This window comes from Nyctibius grandis, chromosome 7, assembly GCF_013368605.1.
Source record: "Nyctibius grandis isolate bNycGra1 chromosome 7, bNycGra1.pri, whole genome shotgun sequence".
NCBI lineage: Eukaryota > Metazoa > Chordata > Aves > Nyctibiiformes > Nyctibiidae > Nyctibius > Nyctibius grandis.
The window spans coordinates 48,175,383-48,192,294 of NC_090664.1; the positions used below are offsets into that span (position 1 = coordinate 48,175,383).

General features: G+C 39.2%; 1 protein-coding gene across 5 annotated transcripts in view; it reads left to right on the forward strand.

Moving 5' to 3' along the window:
* Positions 1–16,912, forward strand: part of DIP2C (disco interacting protein 2 homolog C) — a 334,890-nt gene that overhangs the window by 272,493 nt on the left and 45,485 nt on the right. For all 5 annotated transcript variants that reach the window (XM_068404523.1, XM_068404525.1, XM_068404524.1 and 2 more), the window contains 5 exons: positions 3,357–3,480; positions 5,108–5,229; positions 7,899–8,010; positions 8,130–8,239; positions 11,027–11,157. In XM_068404523.1, coding sequence (XP_068260624.1) covers positions 3,357–3,480; positions 5,108–5,229; positions 7,899–8,010; positions 8,130–8,239; positions 11,027–11,157 — 599 coding nt within the window. The remainder of the gene's footprint in view (positions 1–3,356; positions 3,481–5,107; positions 5,230–7,898; positions 8,011–8,129; positions 8,240–11,026; positions 11,158–16,912) is intronic.

The following is a 16,912-nucleotide window of genomic DNA, read 5'->3' on the forward strand; positions in this document are numbered from 1 at the left end:
CTTGGCAAAATCAAAGCATTTTCCCTAAATAAAACAATGATTCTTGATTTTGAGACTGCACCGTCTCGGGGAGGTGTGAGAATGGGGAAAGGAGGTGAGAGAAGTAGTATGTCCCGAATGCAACCAGGTCTGCAGAAGATCACTAATAAATCTCTCTGCATAGCCTACATGAGGTACCGGCCTGGCACAGCATTTCATTGCTTATCAAAAATGGATTAATGCATGTCGCATGGTACAGAACTTGGCTTTACTGAGAGTGGGTGATTACAGACTTCCTAGATGATTGTAGATGACAAACCAATAATTCCTAAAACCGCTGTAGGGAATGAAAGTCTGATTTCAAACCATCCCACCACAGCACATCTAGACCCAATTGTCAAAACTGGGAAATATATATCATGTGTGAGGGTCTCCAGGAGAGGAGGGGCCTGGAATAGTACTATTCCCCTGGGCCCCTTGGAGTAGCTGGTGGTGTCTCAGCCCATGTGGTGTCCCTACGCAACTCGGATGTGTTCTTAAACCTCCAGTAATTTGTGAACCTCTGTGAAATGACCACTTACTGTATTTACAGGATATGCTTCCCCAGCCCGTATTACAGTGATGGTAGCAAAGTTCAGTTTGAGGCTACCAATAAGTCATTAAATAACCTTTTTAAAATTCAGATTAATAGCTAATATTATGTGAACATGTGCAACCTGACAGATAATAATGAAGTAGTAATGTAGTTATCTGTGGCAAAGTAGAAAACTTGAAAAGCAGTGCTGTTTATAGATTCAATATTACACCATTAAAATAGCGCATTGTTCTGTCCTGTAAGTTAGGAGCAAAGATGCTGTGAGAAAGAGACAGTGATATGTACTGTCCCATCTCCTCCACACAGGCTGTTGCTTTTGAGCTTTAAATAAAGCCAGACTTCCCATGCTGGCAGAAGGGTTCAAACAGTGGGAGGGAAGGACACAGTGTGCAAAACCAGGATTAACAAAATAATTTATCATTCCACAGAAGTGAAAAATAGTTGAATTTTGAAATTCAGTTACTCTCAATGTGGAGTATCTTATCATATGAAATTTGTTTGAGAGATGTAATGCTTTATGGAGAGATTTAATGTTTTATGGGAAGGAGTGACAGGTTTGGTGGGGTTTAGCCTAGGCAGGTTTTATTACTCATCTTGAATTTCAGTTCTGGTTTGTAACTTTTCCCTTTTTGTCTTCCTTGCACATTGTCTGTACACTTTGTTCTAAAACCTCCAGGCATCTTGCAGTGGATGACTAATAGAAATCCACTGAGATTGGTGTTTTCCTGTAACACAAGCTTTTTTGAGAATTTGGAATATTTCAAAATTAGCACAGTGCATTGTTTTTAGTGTGTGTCATGAAGGATTGCAACACCTTTACATTACAGGACACCTCCTATAAAAGACCCGAAAGGAATACTTGTCTGGTGCTTGCCAATGATTCTTGTCCAACAACAGGATTCTCCTTCCCTGCACTTTCATATAAACACTGTCTTTCTGCTGGTTCATGTGCAGCAAGTGCCAGAAGTCTTAAGTGTAAACAAGTTTTGCACAAATTTACATGATTTGCAGCAATTCCCTTTCTGTGTCAGTAAGGCCTGTGCTTCTGATGTATATGGGGATATAAAGGGTCCTTCTTCCCATGACTATGCAAACAGGCAATTTCTTGAAGGCGGGAACTAAATGTTTAAGCACATTCCTACTGTCAGGTCTACAGTGACAAGGACACACAGATCTCAGGTCACTTTGGTCATATTTAGGGCTGGACAGATGGAAGCCATCTCTAGTCCAGCATCTCTAGAGTTGTGTATGTCTTCAGAGGAAGTTTTCTTAGTGAAATGATCTCTGCATTGTTCAGAAGACTGATTAAAATTGCCTGAAGCGCATTTCAGTAAGTGTGGTTGCTGAAGATGGTGAAGAGGAATGCTAAACCCTCACTTTGTCCTTTTTGTTTTCAGTTAGGTTGTCCTCTTTGTTGACAGTTTATAATAAAGTTTGTAAATGCCAAGTGATGCCTGGTAACATGCCACTTCCAGTGCTAGAGCTTTATCAAACTGCTCTCTCCTCTCTGAAGCTTGTGGTCAATAAATACTGCTGTGGTGTGTGGGATGGTGATGGTGGATAGAGACCAGCCATCAGGCCAAATGCTTATTATTCCTTTCCTTGTTAAAATAGAGTGTAAAGAATATTTCTTTAAAACAGTAGACCTTCTTGCTTTCTCTCTTAAGAAGGATAGTGATACAATATTTTTGATTGCATTACATTGCATTTTTGATACATTGTTCTTTTTAAGTGTGTATATACATATTCTTACCTTTTTCCCCCCAATTTTTTCTGACTCCTTATTTTTAAGTGAATGTAGTGCTTGTGATAGGTGCCAGGTATATCATAGCAGTCCTGGAGACTGAAATCCTCTTTTTCCACAGAGCAGGCGCACAAGCAGAGGCACAGCCCTTCCCGTGCTGCCCTGTCCCTTTATCCCAGCCCAGCCCTGGCCAGACCAGCTCTAGGTGCAGTCGGTCTGTCCTGTGCATTCATTTTCAGACTTCTCTTCTGAGGTGTCAGCTGTGGTGGTGGATTTTGTGAGACAGATGTATATATTTCTCTTAAGTGTGTATTTGTGTGTGTGCATATATACACACATATATATTTAGGAAATGCAAAAACAGTGACACTCATCCAATTTAAAACACTGTATCTGTTTGATAATTTTGGGTTAGCGCTATTTGAAGGGCTTCAAAAAGCCAAACTCTGTAGCATATTGTCACTTCCCCTTTTTTTCATGCTGACCAGAGTTATTCAAATTCAACAAATGCCTTTCTTCTCTATTTCATTTATATGCATGCGCTTAGCTTTTGTTCTGGACTAATTCTTTTCCCTGTCACAAAGTATTGTTTTCCCCCGTGTCTTTTGCCTCGTTTTTTAAAGTATTTCTGCTGTGCCATTTGGCTTTACTCCAGCGTGTAGACAGCTAAGTGCAATTTTCAGGATTGCTCTCCACAGATTCTCCAGATTGCTGCAGAGACCATAAAGGCAGGAATGCTGCCTTGTGTAGCAAGGGAAGTACAGGTTACAAGGGCAGGATATTAGCTCCTTGGTTAGAGCAAGAACACTGTTGAGGGCAGAAGGTACAGAGAAAGGAATAGAAAATATTCCTCTGCTTTACAAACATCTTTTTTCCTTCCAACTACAGTTTGGCATAAGGCTGAAGGTTTCCCTATTTAAGTTGATTGCATGACATATTGTGGCTGCACCTCATCCAGTAACTTCTAAGGTGCAGAGGAAAATAGAGTTTGAGCATACTGCATTATCTTCTGTGACATTTATCTTTCTTCCTGTGCAGGGAACAATAGCCAACTCACTAACATGTGTCCAGCTACATAAACGAGCTGAGAAGATAGCTGTCATGTTGATGGAAAGGGGACATTTACAAGATGGAGACCATGTGGCTTTGGTTTACCCGCCAGGTAAAGAACTGCCATGTTCGGGACCTTGGTAGTCCCGAAAGTTTTTCAAAATCCTTTAGAATGGTGCTGCATTGGTGGTGTTACCAACATGTAAACAATGTTAGTTGGCAAAACACAAAATAATTGCCTTATGTACATTTCTTTGAACTTAGTCAAACATATTTAAAAGAATTTCTCTTTGCATATGTGCATAGATATGATTTCTGTGGATTCAGATTAAGATAACCTGTGTTTTTAAAACCTGTCTCTTATAAGCAGTCAAATTTAATTACTGCTTTTCTTTTAATTTGCTGGAAATATACTATTTTATGAGCACGCACTTCTGTTAAAATATTCCATCTGCTGGGTGTTCTTAGATTCTCCTGTTGAATTCCCTCTTGGAAGTGCTGCGTTTCATGTGGGTAAAGCAGCAATACCTGGGAAGTAATCCATCTTTTTTTGAGTAGAAATATGATGAATAAATAGCAGAAATACCTAATTATAATCACTATTTTCTCTGTAGATCTTTAACCTAGACAGGTCTCTGTGGCTTGGATTTTCATCCTTTGACATAAAGGCTTTTAAGCTTGTGTTAACCGGTACCATGTTTGACATTTGCTTTAAATTATTTCTGATCTAGTGCTGCTCTTTTATCTTTAGCATTTCATGTGTGCTGGTGAAATAAACAGTCTGATTTAAGGTCTTTATTGTGATACTTGGTTTGTAAGGGCTGCAAGACACTAGTTAAATCTTTATAGGAGTAATTTCTCAATGGTTAATAAGAGAAAACCTTTTCCAGAAAAGACGACTAGTATTTTAAACTTAAGTTTTTACCTTCTGTATTTCACTGCCCATGACTAAAGCATTTTATTAAAGGAACAATAACCTACAAGTAATGCCGTGACAAGATCCTTTTCCACTAAAAGAATAAAACAGCGCCCATTGCTGTCTTATCACAGCCTGTGTACAGCATCAGGGAGCTATCAAACGACAGTATTCAAGGGATCTTTGTGCTGTTGTCTCTTCAGCCTCCTTAGATAGCCTGAAGAGTGCTCTCCAAAATCTGTCCCCTGCAGTCAGTATTTATATAGAACAACACCTAAGTTTATGTTAGAAGCAGGATTTCAAAATCATGACTCCCTTTTTTACTGTAAAATTTCAGGTAGATAAGTCAAAGCTGCCTATCTGAGGTTAAAAATGACATGAGAAAGACAGTATTTAGTGAAACCTCCAAATGTTTTTTCCGCAGCTGGTAGGAACAGGCATCATCCTTTTGCTGGGGCATCCCTCTTCTTGTAGACTCTCATTTGTCTATGAATGTAAATTTAGGAAGATAATTAACCTGTAGAAATCAGTCATTTTAACAGGTTACTTCCTGATCGTAAAAGTGTTCACCTAAATGATGATATCTGGCTTCAGCTTTGTGTGTCGCCTCTGGTTTTTCATGCTCAGAAGAACAGTACGATTGAAGGGAGTCAGTGAAGCTGAACAAATACTGACAAGAGGCTGAAAAAGAAGTCTGTTAAAGGGCTTAGTCACTCATTTAACCTTCTAAGTTGTATTCCAAGTAATATTTATGCTGACGTTGGTGTCTGTGATTAAATGATTTGATTTTCAGGGGAGGTTTTTTGTTTTGTTCTTCATGCAGGAATAGACCTGATTGCTGCATTTTATGGATGCCTGTATGCAGGCTGTGTGCCAATAACAGTCCGACCTCCACATCCCCAGAACATAGCTACCACGTTACCTACAGTGAAGATGATCGTGGAGGTGAGCAGACACCTGGGCGGTGGATTTGTGTAGTCTTTAGGAATGGTGACTTAAGTAGGTTGAAGAGTTGTATTCCTTCAAGATTCAGGACTTCAGTGTGTTGCGGAGTCAACACTGCTTGAGGGCACACAACCTTCTGATTCTGCTGTCACATTTTGCTGCAGTTATGCAATATTTGCTTCAGTTAGGCTACTATATTTGAATTGCTATTTAGCTATATGCTGAGAATGGTAGGATTCCTCACCTGGCAACTCTACACCGACTATTGAGAAAAATCCCAATGGAAAGTTTAGCTTGACCTGATGGTGATTTGTGGTCAGCTCTGTACATCTAATTATTTTGCAGTCTGAAGCAATTTCAAAGTTCTGTTGTGAAGATGTTGGTTGGTCTTTTGTTTCATCCAGAGAAGTGTTACTCAGACTTTTTCATTCAGTACTTTCTTTTGGTATTTTAGCTTTATCTAATAATGTTTAGTCTTTGTTGCACATAAATAACTACATTGTGCTTGTTACTGAGGGAAATAAAATGGTTGCAAAGAGATAGCCTTTCACATCTGACAGTTTCCAATCTATTGAATGAAATTCTGAGTCTCTGAAAAAACAAGTTGAAACAAATGTGATTTTAACATGTCTAATTAATGTTGATATTTTCAAGTAATAAGTACAAGAGATAGTTATAATTTGTGGCTTTCCTTATGGCATCAGATGCCACAAAGTATCAGTAGAAGTATGAAAAATTGGCCTGTTGTCTTCAGAGTTCTCATTATTTAATATTTTGGCACTCACAGTTTTTAAACATCCGTTGTTAAAATTATAGAAGTGATGTAAAATGTGTTATTTTGTTTTTCCGTTGATGTTTAATAGCCAAACTAGATCTGTTTGGTTTCATGATGAAAAACTAGGACAGGTCTAAGCTGACTTGTAATTGTTGTCCCTTCAGTAGACTAAATGAAATGTTGAAATGTGGCCCTATTAATGCCAGTTTGACTTAAAAGCCTCTCAGCTCTGTTTTACAGAAGATTTTCTTTCATTTTGGAGAGGGGTGACCTTTTAGACATTAAAATATTGAGGTTGTTCCTTCATCGCCAATGCAATCATATAAACTTCCTGCTCTGATGGGGTCAAAGCCTGCTCTGACATGCTATATGTCTACACAGCACCTTTAGAAGTCAGTAAGAATGACTTCTGAGCAAAATTTGGCCTACATAATTGTGTTTTGGTGATGAACTCGTAGTAGTAAAATATGACTGAACATTATTGAGCACCATCTTAAGCAGTTGCTAACATGTAGCTGAGATGTCTTCTTTCTCCTTCCCACCGTCCCTGTGTTTACCTCCGACTTGCCGTTCTCCAGGCATGGACATTCTGTATTTTAATAAACCTCATGATCTTCCAGATAACATAATTCCTGAAAGGACTAGTAACCACCAGCTCTTGAAATTCCTTTTGTTTTATGGCTTCACTATGTCCCAAATCAAGATTTTCATAGATTAAGATTAGCTATGTAAGAATTACCTTGCCTTGCCACGACAGTGACATAATTGGATTCAGGGATGCTGCAGTGGCTTCGTTTGTCTTCACTTTTAGCTTGAAATATTTAGATTGTCCATCCAGGGAAATCATGGGTTTAGAGGAAGTAAGTAGAGCTTGGGTCTGTGCTTGTATGCTCCTAATTTCCTCATGTGCTCTATGAAGTTGTCCTATAAAGTTGACCTCCATGAGATTACTGTCAACAGAAGCTGATCTCTTCTGCTAAGTGGTAAAATTTAGGGTACATATGATTACTGATTTTCTTAGGTAGAACAGTGGAAATTCAGTGTGCAATGAAACGTCTCAGATTCCTTAAAGAAAAAAATACTCTTAGCAATATTTGCACAGATTCTCAAAGTTCAGGGAAAAGAACAACTTCAGTTTTTCCTCTGTACTATCTTCAGTGATTAACTGTTCATATTTATGTTTGTCTGAATATTTCCTTAAATATATTAATTTTTATAATTGGTAAGAAATATTCTTGTAGTTGCTACTTATGTGTTTTTTAAAATAGCATATCTGAAAGGAGAATAGCTTCAGCATGTGTCATCTAAAATTCAGTGCAGATGGTATTTGCAGTAAACTCACCATTTCATTTCTTAGTGCCAGTTGCACAATTTCTGGTCTAGAGCTACCTTTGCAGGTATCAGAAGAGTTCCCAGTGGTTTATCACTAGCAAAAGAATTTGAAATATATAGCTTACATAAAATTGACTTAAGATAGTAAAATTATTCATATAAATGTCAGGCTAGGTTTTGGTTTATGTGAAAATATTGTTTATAAACCAAGATATATTGCCATCACATAGGAAATGTTTTGGTCACAGTCTTCTGTACTGGCATTCTGGGTTGACAACTGCTGTAATGTGTTGGAAAAGTCACATTCTTACCGTTAAGGCGCCTTTAGTTTCATTACAACACTCTTGTCAAAGTGCAATTTTCATGTAATTTGTAAAACTCACATAACACTGTCTGCTTTGTGAGCTGCATTTTTGTGCATCTTTCCATCTCCTGACTGGAAAACAGAAGACTAATATACCTGTGTCCTGTTCTGGCAGAAAATAAATCATGGTCTTGGTCATTTTCATGGGAGAATTAATCAGTATCCCATTGCATTATTATTTATTTCTTAAATTCCTAGGTGAGCCGCTCTGCCTGCTTAATGACTACACAATTAATATGTAAGTTGTTACGGTCACGAGAGGCAGCAGCAGCAGTGGATGTCAGAACATGGCCTCCAGTACTAGATACAGGTGAGTCCTAAGGTTAGGGGACCTCTGTGTCTTCTTTTATCATTGTATTTGTCAAGCACTCAGAGGTCTATCTGTTACAGGAGTAAGATACACACGTTTTCTTTCTCTGTTTTCACTAGACGATTTGCCAAAGAAGCGGCCTGCACAGATCTACAAACCTTCTAACCCCGAAACGCTTGCTTACCTTGACTTCAGTGTCTCCACAACTGGCATGCTAGCAGGGGTAAAGGTAGGGACTTCTTGTTAAAAGTGGTATTCCTGCTATCACACTTGTCTGGCAGGTGGTACATTGCTCCTGATTTGTAACTTTTCTTGATTTTTGGTAATAGAAATTGAACTGCTTCCTCCCTTGCAGTCATTATTTGATTCCATTAACATGAAATTAGTTCTTCTGTACTCACTACGGTACTGTGTGTGTGGCAAGTTTAGCGCCTCTCCTCCTCCTCAGGCTAAAAGTTTCATTCCAGTACCCCTGCAGATAGTCCACTAGCTTGTCTACCTGAAGCGTTCTTGAACTGACCCATCTGTAATTTCCATTTTATGAAGGAAATGAGACTCAGTCATCCTTTTTCTACTTGTTCCAGTGCCCATTCATTGTTTCCTCCTTATTGCAACACAGCTAACTCAAAATGGCCATTGATTTTCAATATTCTCTTCTTCATGCAGTTAAGGGAACTGCTGATGTCTCTGGTACAATACTAGAGTAAGCAGCAAAAAATTCTCATGGATTTGTTTGATAAGCTCAGGCATCTTGAGCTCTTTAATCTCTATTCTGCCATTTTCTCCAACTCTGTAGCCACAATTCATCAAAGCTGTTTTATCTAGCTGCTAACTTACGTATTATTCCAGTGTTGCTTTCACCAACATGCAGGCAGAGGTAAAATCACTCTCTTATTCTTACCTATTACTTCATTACTCCTATCTGTTGCATATCCAAGGATTATTTCTGCTGATGTATCACACTTATAGCCTATATTGAATTCCTCATACTCTTTGGCATTATCCATCTATTTTCAGAAGCTGTCAGCATACTTTATAAACAAAGAAAGCATCATTTTCCCAGTTTTCAAATGGAGAATTTGAAGGACAGAGCAGTGCAGTGACCAGCCCGAGGCTGACTGACAGCTAAACGAGGTTGACTGACAGCTAAACGGCTGAGCTGGCTGACGGTCACGTGTTGGACACTCCTGGAAGATTCATTTCATCTGACTTTAAATAGCTACCATGCCTACAGATGTGGACTAGACATCGGGCTCGTCAAATCAACAGAGAGAAGCAGGGATTTTAGGGTGTAATTTATCTGACTTATCTGAAATGTCTATTTTTGAATAGGGTGGATGTCACATAAGTCTTCATTTCTTCTGAAGGGAGCTTTCAATGATTGTTTCAGATGCAGTCATCCATATTAAATCAGGTCTGAATTCTACCTTATCAGACTTACAGCAATGACTACTAACTATGCAAAGTCAGTATTTGGAGAGCTTCAAAGATAATCAAAGGCAGGGAAAGTCGATGAACCTTTTCTTAATGTGGCTAAAGGGAAATGCAGATAAATCTGTCAAGGAATTCTTGATTAACTTCTGATATCTGGGTCACAAAGCCTCCAGATCACTGACTCAGCAGGTTCATGTAAGCAGTTACCATCTACTAGATCATCACTAGTGATTAATTAATTATAAAAGGGTCATAAGAGGCCACAATGCTTATATTCATAATGCAGTGGTGCTAAATTAAAAAAAAATGGCTAAACAATTTATGTGTTATGTGGTTTCTGAAAAGTTGATAAATGTTTTGTAATCACTTTGGAAGTAGTAGATTCCACTTACTTTTTCAATGGCTTGCACCCAGTGTGGTGTTAAAATTCACAGAATAACACCAGTTCTGGACCTATAGAGTTCAGTTTAATCCTGTGGGAAAAAGTGGTCTTGATTCAGCTAGAGTAGAATTAATCTATGCAAAGTGCAGATGATCACCTGTGGACACCTGTTTTGAGCTGGTCCTTTTGCATCACTTGGAACATGTCCAGCCTCAGTTATGGCTCTCATTGGCAATGGAGAAAAAGTCACTTCTGGAGCTTTATTCCCCTGTTTACCTTAAGATCAAATAAATTTTGCCTTCCAAGTGCCTGTTCCCCTTCATTGACTCTTAACAGTATATAAGGCAGCTAGCTCAGTCTGTGGCAGAGATCAAAGGTTAGATGAGTTAAATCCTATCCAGGCTGTATTTCTAACACGAGTATCTTTCTTGTTATTAACAGAGAGGACAAAGATTAAAAGATGTAATCCTGTTCCCGCTGCAGTTAGAACTTCTAAGCCAGGATGAGTGAGTGTGGGAAACATCCTAACACTAGAAAAAAAAATCAGAAGGGTTTCCTTTTGACCAGGTTTTTTGTTTCTACTTTCTGCTTGTTTTATCACTGAGAGCTTTCTTACCAAGATTTTAAGATCCTATTTCTCAGTTAGGAGCTGGATAACATGAAGACATTTTACAGAACCTTCACTAAGTTTATTGGGGATCTTTATGACTGAACGATTAGGTCCTTAGTACCATTTTGTACGCAAAATACTCTTCAATGTAAAAAGTGCATTGGCATTTTTTGTTTACTGTATTAAGAAGTATGTACTTAGAAACAGGTTACTGATGATCAACAAAATACATCATTCAGATCCTGCAGTCATTCATTCTTTTGTTCTTCCAGAAAGTTTAGCTTGTTATCATTAGCTTTGCATACATCTTGGAGCACATCTTTAAACCACTCACGGCTTTCTCCCTAAATCACTTCAAACGTTATCATTGATTCTGTCTCCCCTCCCCTTTCACGGTTATTTGGATGCCCTCTTGAAGGAAAATTATGTTTTCTTAGATATAAATTACATGTGTGTTTACACTGAACACAAAGACAATATTTATTTGTTTTCTTTATCCTGTAACTGATTTAAGCACTTGGCGCGGTTTGGGAATGAGCCTTCCGAATGACGTAGTTGATCATTTTAATTACTTTGCTGTTGTCTTTCAGATGTCTCATGCAGCCACTAGTGCCTTTTGTCGTTCTATTAAGCTGCAGTGTGAGCTTTATCCCTCCAGAGAAGTTGCTATCTGCTTGGACCCTTACTGTGGACTTGGGTTTGTCCTCTGGTGCCTCTGCAGGTGAGGTTTCTCCTCAACCTTTTGAAGTACTGTTTCCATTGTACTGTAACACAACAAACAGGATGATGTGAGCGATAAAAGGATGGGAAGAACAGACAATACCTCTGGGACTGACACAGGCAACTGGAATTGCTGGCAGCTATATGGAGAGTGCTGTACGGAGAATACGCTTTGTTTGAGCGTATAAATACCTACGGGCATGGCCGTAGGTATTTAGACTTACGAGTGCAGAGCATCAGCACGGCTCCTCATTGACTTCCTGCTGTTTCACTGCTGTCTCTGCAGGGTCTGGCTAGTTTTATTTGATGAAGGCAGCGCTCTACCAATATTACCTTAAGGAAGTGGTTTCCTGGTGTCCTCTTTTTCATTTTCTGATCTGAAAGCACAACTAGATATCGGGGACTTCCTCATTTGTGGGACTTATGGATGTGATTTTTGCAGAGACATGGAAGTGTGTTTTCTTGCAGAAGGGTAGTTCTATGGCAGTAGCAAAGATATCAGAAAAAAAAACATTTCTAGTGAAATGTGAAATCAGCTTTTTTTTGTTAGTAAGATGTTTAGAAATTTAACAATTCTGTCAGTCTCTATACTCCAGGGAAGTTATAGCTCAGCGCTGAAAGCAGTTCTATCGATTTTTTTTCTTTCTTTTTCTTTTTTTTTAACGTTAGCTGGGTTGATGCAGAGGCAAAGAGCTATGGGAGTGTTAATGGAGCATATTTTGATGAATACATCTTAGAGTCACAGTAGTCCGACATCTTTGCTCCCTCCATGGAAAGTTGTTTGGTGTTAGCAGTACTGCTATTTTTAGTTACTAAAATGAAGATTATCCAGGGCAATAAAAATACTCTGGATAAACTTTTTACCAATTTACTAAATTCCTGAAGGAAGCATTATTTGATAACGACTGCAACAATTTGTTTCCAGCAAGTATTGTTTATTTAAAAGTAGGCTATTGGCTTGTTTTGTTGCCCTTTAAAAGTATTTGTTATTAAATATTAAATGAGCCAAAGATTAACAGTATTATCTTATTCATTCTTGATCAGTCTTTCTTGATTTAAACTATTCTTGCCCTAATATTATTTCAGATTTTATGTAGGGATTAGAGATTTTTTGGTTTGAAAAATAATTTTTTTCCAACATCTTATTTCCCCAACACAAAAATAACAATATTGAGGCTGAAAAAAACCTCAGAAGACCTTTCAGAAATTTTGCGATTTTAATTAAACCACTCTGTTTAAGTTAAATTTTTTAAATGTTGATTTTTTTAAGTCAGTGGAATATTTCTTATATAGACTTATGTGTTCCAGAATGCCCTGATGTCAACACTGTTAGGCCTTTGCTCTGCTGGGGGCTAAGCCAAATCTGCCCTGGTGCATTCAGTGAGACCAGGGAAGGACTGTAGAGCACCACCGGAGAGTTCAGCTAAGGACTGTGTTATTGTATGGGATAATGTTGGGACATGAAGCATCCAAGAATAACTTCTATGCAGCATCATGATACAGATAAATGTTGACCCAAGTAGTTTATGGTGCCCGTCACTCTCCTGAATACAGAAATTTTTGTTTCTTCCAGAACCATGTGTACAACAAATAAGCAGTTGCTGCCCATAGGTCCTTTCCAATACTGATAGTATTCAGCCTTTTAGGAGAAGATTGTTTATGGCTGACAAGTGAATAAGGCAGCAAGCCTTTGGGAGAGAGCCATCAAGGTCTGTGCCCCTCTGTAGCTTATAGAAGGAATAGAAAGTTTTATACCATTTTCAAAGAAGAAAAAGGAAACAAGGGAGTTGAAGGAACTGAGATCAGACCAGCAACACACTAATCTTATGAACCATCATGTCAGTCTCTTCTTTGCCACTGATCTCCTGTTCCTGTAAAACTAGAAAAATTTCAAGCTGCTTGAATTGTGACTGTCGTTTAGAGAAAGCTGACATCAGATACAGCTTCATTAATTCCACTTACAAACTTAATTTCCATTTCATTACTATTTTAGAAATGAGCATTATTTGATGTGGTAGCAAAAAATACATCCTGGAGGTTATTAGACTCTTACTCTTCATAACTTAAAACTTTGCAACTTTGCATTTTAATCTTTGTAGTTTAGCATACCCAAATCCTCCCGCAACGTTTTGCAGCCCAGATTTCTACCTCAGAGGATTCTACTGCAAAGTTACGATTGTCTGTCACCACTCCTATTAACTGAATTAATACTTCTAATAGCATATGGAGATGAAGTTAGATCTTCAATTTTTGATCAGCTAGGGGGTTTTGAGAGTTAAATAGGAACCCAGCAGGAAGAAAAAGCAACCTCCTGTGGTGGGTGGGGTTAAAATGACAAATACATTTTAATCCCTTCATTAACTAGACCAAAAGAGGCATTGGCTAAGGAATGAAAGAAAAAAACTAACCTTTTATCCCCGTTGTAGGTGCTTAGACGTTGTGCTAGCCTTCTTCACTGCGGTGCCCCAGAATGCCCCATTCTGTGAGGTCAAAGCTACTTAGGAAAGCTGCTGGAGCATGGAGCCAGACCTTTGGTAAGTTTGGAATATATTGCATAGTTTTGCAAAGTTTTTATTTTTTAAAAATTTATTATTTTATGGCCTAAAGGGTATAAAATAATAAAGAAAAGAAACCTTGCAAAGCAGAGCAATACATTAAAAAAAAAACAACAACAGATTTACCACATTCCTGCTAAACTGGCTGCATGCTCCAGCAGGGTTTCCTTGGAACCTTTGTCATTGAACAGCACGTCCTGGGTGTGGCGGCAGTCATCAGCCCCGTGTGAGTTCACAAACCCCAAACTTCCTAATTTTAACAGGTTCTTACTAATGACTCAATAAAAGAATACGTTGGCTTTGCATTTGTCTCTTTAATAACCTCATTTATCCTTTCTGAGAGGGTGATGCTAGTATTCTGACTTGCGTTGCATTACGTTTTAAAATGTATTACATTCTTTAAAAGAAAAAAAATTTAAAGTGTCCTCCAATGTAAAAAAAAATCAATACTAAATCCCATCATTCAAAAATGCTTCCTGAAATTAAGATGCCCCTATCTTAATGCTGCTCACTGTGGGGCAGAATAGAGTAATCTGCAGTTTGTTAGTGAGGATTACTTAATTGATAGTTGCTGAGTGATGCAATAAAATAAGAATTTTTCCTCCATTTTAGCCCAGCTAAGCCAACCCATATTGCAGTTCTACTTTTATTATTGGAAGATAGAATTGTCCTTGCTGAAATTAAAATCAAGTACATTAATACATTTAAGTAAATTTTATACATATTCCCAGAAAGTGAGATTGCAATAGCGCAAGTCAGTAAGACTCAGACTGGACTAGAGGAACTGAATTTTCTGGTCCACTGTGGCTATGTAATAAATAGCATGAATGCTATAAAACAGTCCTGAGAAGGCTTTCCAGGTAAGGTGCAGTGAAGTGGCGTCCTCCTGTCCTGCTGCCTCTGTTCCATAGCCACAAGCTGAAGTGCCCAGAGGTGCTGCTGGGTAGCTTCTGCAGCAAGAGACTGCAAGGTTTCTTGTTAAACAAACAGGTGGAACTGTGCAAGAAGTAAGCAAAGAATTGCAGCATTAGCCTGAGAACTGTGTTGTAGAAAACTTCAGTGTGCTAGAACTCGTTAATTATTGTTAGTTTTTTTAGGCTAACTTGAAGATATCTGGCGGGCATGAGCATTTCACCCAATTTCCAGCCCATTTATAGCAAAATAAAGGCAAGACTGCATAAAGAAGCCGAAGTGCCACATCAGAAAAGGATAACTCTGGCATGGAAGGTGAATGATATGAACATAGCCAATTTTTAAAACTTGCTCACCTGCCTTAAGTGTTTAGATAAAGGGACTTGGTGTTGAAATGGCCCCGAGCACCCCAAGTTCCACCAAGTCACTGTATGATTCCCACTGCTGGTGCTGCCGGGTGATGTGCTGGTGCTCAGCAGCAGTCAACAACGCACTTCCCAATGAGAAGTTACGCATCAGTTCAGAAGTGCCCAGGAGCAACCTGGAACCATGTTAGAGAGCTTCCCTTGTGAGGTTCAGAGATTGCTGAAACACGTCTCTGAAAGGGGAGGTTAAAGCCTTTTGAAGACATGCCAGTAAGAAGAAGTTGGAGTTAACCTCTGGCTCTTGTTCTGGGCAGACAGTGCTGTCCTAGCATGTGGTTCAGGCACTACAGGAACGAAATACTGGCATTTCAGTGTTAATCAGAGACTTACAGGTGTCTGATTGGAGTACCAACACCAGAGTTTGAGTTAAAGCAGAGTGCTAGGTTATGGCACCGCTCTCACCAGCTCCCAGTTCTCTGATGTGGATGTTGTAAAGACTGGACGTGTTCTCAGCACCAGAAGCCTGTCAAGATTTATGGGTGAGATCTTTTCCTTTTTGGGAAAATCTGCATGCCCTACACAATGGTCCCTTTTGCTGTACATCAGTTAAACTTCTTTGTGAGATATCTCTGTCTCTTCAGTACTGTTTGCTTATCTGCTTAGCATGTGCAGTCATGCTGTTAGTGCACCGTATGCCAGCTGGGCATCTTTGGACTCTGCAGGTGGTGAAAGTCCTTTACTTGTTTTCCAAAAGCCCATTTTTTTGTGCATGTAGTGGGTCTCCAGAAGAACTGAAGATTTAATTTTGGCCCAAGTCCTATGAAGCCTAGGTCAGACATATGCCCAAACACTCTTCTCTGTGGCCTGTACTGTCCTTCCAGCTCTGGTCCAGATGATTGTGAAGGCTTTTGCTCAGTCCAATTGAAGTTCTGTCAGCATGCAGATTCTTTTCACAGATTTTGAATTATGGGCATAGAAACTCAATTATTTCAGGCTCTACCAAATGCCCAGTTCCCATACCTATCCCTCATCACCAAATGCCAAATATCCTCTGTAGAAATGCAGAAACTCAATGCATATACTCATAAGACTCAGCAGTACCAACCTGCCTCCTACAGTTAAGTGGCAAAGCAGCTCATACCACCTGAGGACACCAGAAGTAAGGGCAGCAGCGGGTCAGTAGCCTGCCAGAATGCAATTGCAAATTGCAGTTGCCATTTGTCAACATTTATTGCCCTGCTGAAATTTCTGGAACTATACTAAAACCTCAGACTTTACTGTTAATCTGCCTCAGCACAACATGGGGTAAATCTTGGATTCAGCGGAACAGTTAATCGCCAAGATGTCCTTCCAGGCATCTCCGTCTGCTGCCAAAACAGCCTGCCAGGCAGTGGAACGGGTGTTGTGATCAGATGGTGCCGTCATACCAAAATACATCCTGGTGCATTTAACTGGAGTATTCCTGTCCTTGGGCAGCCCTTGCGTGGTGCAGGCAGACAAGGCTCTTCACTTACTGCCAAAATCCAAGGCTTTGTCTACCACATGAATACATTTTTTTCTCTAGATTGCTTTGTAGTCCCCTAAAGGAAGACAGCATTTCTAAACGGTGAACTCCCACCTCAGCTACCACTGCATTTCACTCTGCATCTGCATCCCAAAAGTCATCGTGACAAGATGATGCAGGGATGCTCTGTGGTCACTCTCCTTTTTTGTCTTCTTTTTTACCTACTCCTTTTGCATTTTCTAAAAATGGTGGAGACTGATGAACAGATGTCCAGGTCTGTCAGGTAGTCTCTGCAGTCCTGCACTGTGTCTGCTCCTGTTATAAGACTTGTATCAGGAGACAGAGTTACTTTTGTAACAACAGATTTCTACAGCAGTGGAAGAAACGATCTTGCTTCAGTATTTATGTAACTAAATTCTT